The sequence below is a fragment of the Sycon ciliatum genome, chromosome 10 (genome assembly GCF_964019385.1).
Source record: "Sycon ciliatum chromosome 10, ocSycCili1.1, whole genome shotgun sequence".
Taxonomy (NCBI): Eukaryota; Metazoa; Porifera; class Calcarea; order Leucosolenida; family Sycettidae; genus Sycon; species Sycon ciliatum.
The window spans coordinates 27586416-27588915 of record NC_088652.1 but is presented as its reverse complement, the minus strand read 5'-3'; the positions used below and the strand labels follow the sequence as shown (position 1 = coordinate 27588915).

General features: G+C 46.3%; 1 protein-coding gene across 1 annotated transcript in view; it reads left to right on the top strand.

Moving 5' to 3' along the window:
* Window positions 1-2500, top strand: part of LOC135826815 (uncharacterized) — a 75270-nt gene that overhangs the window by 42518 nt on the left and 30252 nt on the right. Inside the window, exon 7 of the mRNA XM_065339418.1 lies at window positions 1298-1795. Coding sequence (XP_065195490.1) covers window positions 1298-1795 — 498 coding nt within the window. The remainder of the gene's footprint in view (window positions 1-1297; window positions 1796-2500) is intronic.

The following is a 2500-nucleotide window of genomic DNA, read 5'->3' as shown; positions in this document are numbered from 1 at the left end:
TTTTTTTCTCTTTTGACCGGACACTATGTCCGGTGAAATTGAACACGTCCGGTCAGTGGCCGAAAATGGCCGGAAAATGTCCGACGTCCGGCCGTTAATCTATGCCCTGGTAGACTAGGTGTGCAGTGGTGGTCAATCCACATGGCTTTGCCAGTTGTGTGGATTAGACAGTTGTCTGGTGCAAGTCTTGATCTGTCTCATTCAGATCTTGTTTGCTATCGTTGCTATAAGAGAAAATCTGTGGGTGCACATCCAATGTATTTGCAGATTTGTGTGCTTCTCTTGCGACGGGCGTATACATGGTACATACATTGTCTGTGTGAGTGAGTGAGTGTGTGTGAGTGAGTGAGTGTGTGTGTGAGTGTGTGAGTGTGTGTGTGAGTGTGTGTGTGTGCGTGTGTGAGTGTGTGTGCGTGTGAGTGAGTGTGCTAGCTTTTAGACTCGGTTCTGATGTTGACAATGGTGCTGGCACTGACCAATGAGCACATTCACCATTGTTGCCATGTATGCATCAGATTGATGTTGTGATGAGGTGAACCGCTACTCGCGGGGGGGGGGGGTTGTCATGAGAACGCTGGTTGCCTGGTGTGATGTTGGCGTGGTGATCGACATCATTTTGAGACAGTTGTTTTCCTTGCCCTGAAGACTAAGGGTGCGTTTTTATATTCTCTAGCTTCTCGGAGAAGAAGAAAAGAGAAGTCGAAGAAACTTGCATAATTCAAGAACGGGTCTCCTCCATGTAGGAAGACAGTCTCCATATAGCATTTATGTGTCAGGTTGCTTAAAAGTGAGAGGGTGGTGGTGTTCCCACGGCTGCGAAACAAACAGATTGACCGGGACTCACGCAAACCGCGAATCATCATGAATGTGTTCTTACTGTAATGTGTGTAAAGTGAGGCAGACTTATTGCCGAAGAGACCAAAGTCACTACTAGTCTTCTATGCCAGACAGGTATTCTATACGAGGTAGGTATTCTATGTATAACAGTACTAAAACCAGGCGTATGTGCCAACAGGGCATCTTCAACATCAGGCTTGTATTCAAAACCGGCTTCTTTACAAGACAGGTTTCAACTGTAGAATGGTGCGCAGTGGCCAAGTGAATGTTGGTTTCCGGTGACTGCTCATGTCCAACATGTGTGCTTGGATGATGACTATAATCAGTGGTCAGAGCATTGCATAGCGAAGTTCTCAAGCTCTGGTAGTGCCAGTTACTTTTACTAGGATACCTGCGCCGTGATGCTACACACACCGACCACAGTCACCATTCCTCCTCTTGTTTATCGTGTTTTCTGCAGATATTGACGAATGCAGTGATGGGATTCACAGCTGTAATACCAATGCACAGTGCCAAGACATTGATGGTTCATACACATGTAGGTGTAAAAGTGGATACACCGGAGATGGCACAACTTGCAATGATATCAATGAATGTGCCAGTGCATCAAACCACGACTGCCACTCAGCGGCTTCATGTACAGACACAACTGGTTCATATACATGTATGTGTATTAGTGGTTACACAGGAAATGGCACAACGTGCAAGGGTATCAATGAATGCAGTGATGGGACTCACAGTTGTAATACCAATGCACAGTGCCAAGACACTGATGGTTCATATACATGTATGTGTATTAGTGGTTACACAGGAAATGGCAAAACTTGCAATGATATTGACGAATGTGCCAGTGGTATGAGTCATGGCTGCAATGTCAATGCTGGGTGTAGTAACAATGCTGGTAGCTTCCAATGCACATGTAATACTGGATACAGTGGAAATGGGATTCAATGTACAGGTATGCTGCTTACTGACTAATTGTCAATGAATTGGTTATGTGTGTTGACCCTTAGCCAATTATCTATTTCTCATTTTCTACCTCTTTCTCTCTCAATCTTGCTTACATCCGGACATTTTCTGCCTGCCTGTTTGCTCCTCTGTCTCTCTATGTCTCTGTTCCCCCCCCCCCCTCCCACCCACATCTCTCTCTACTTAGTCCGGCTTATCGCAATTGTCGCTTATCTATCGCCACCAGGGGCGTGCTCGGCCCCCCAACTAGGGGGGTGCACGGGAGCCCCCCCCCCGGCAATTTTCTGCAATATGTTTGCAACCTCTCTTGAATTTAAGAGCATATTTGCATCATTACAATTGCAATTACCCAGATTGAAAATTTTTGGGGGTGCACGTGCCCCCCGTGCCCATCGCCGAGCACGCGCCTGGCCACTAATAACTGGAGTTTTGTTACCGCTATGTGAAATTTTCAATAGCCATAGTGAGGAAGCATGATACATGAATACTCTCGGCCACAAGAAACAAAGTTCAGCAATGGAATCTGGTGAAGCGAGTCGAAGACGGGAAGAAAGGTTACAAGGAAATGTACAGAATAAATCAGCGAGGAAGCGCGTTCTTGCACTCACGCTTTCACAGGTCCAGAGTTCATTCAACTCTGCATTACTCGAGAGCTGCCGTTACTTGAGCTGACATTTGCCGGTGTCTAGCTGGT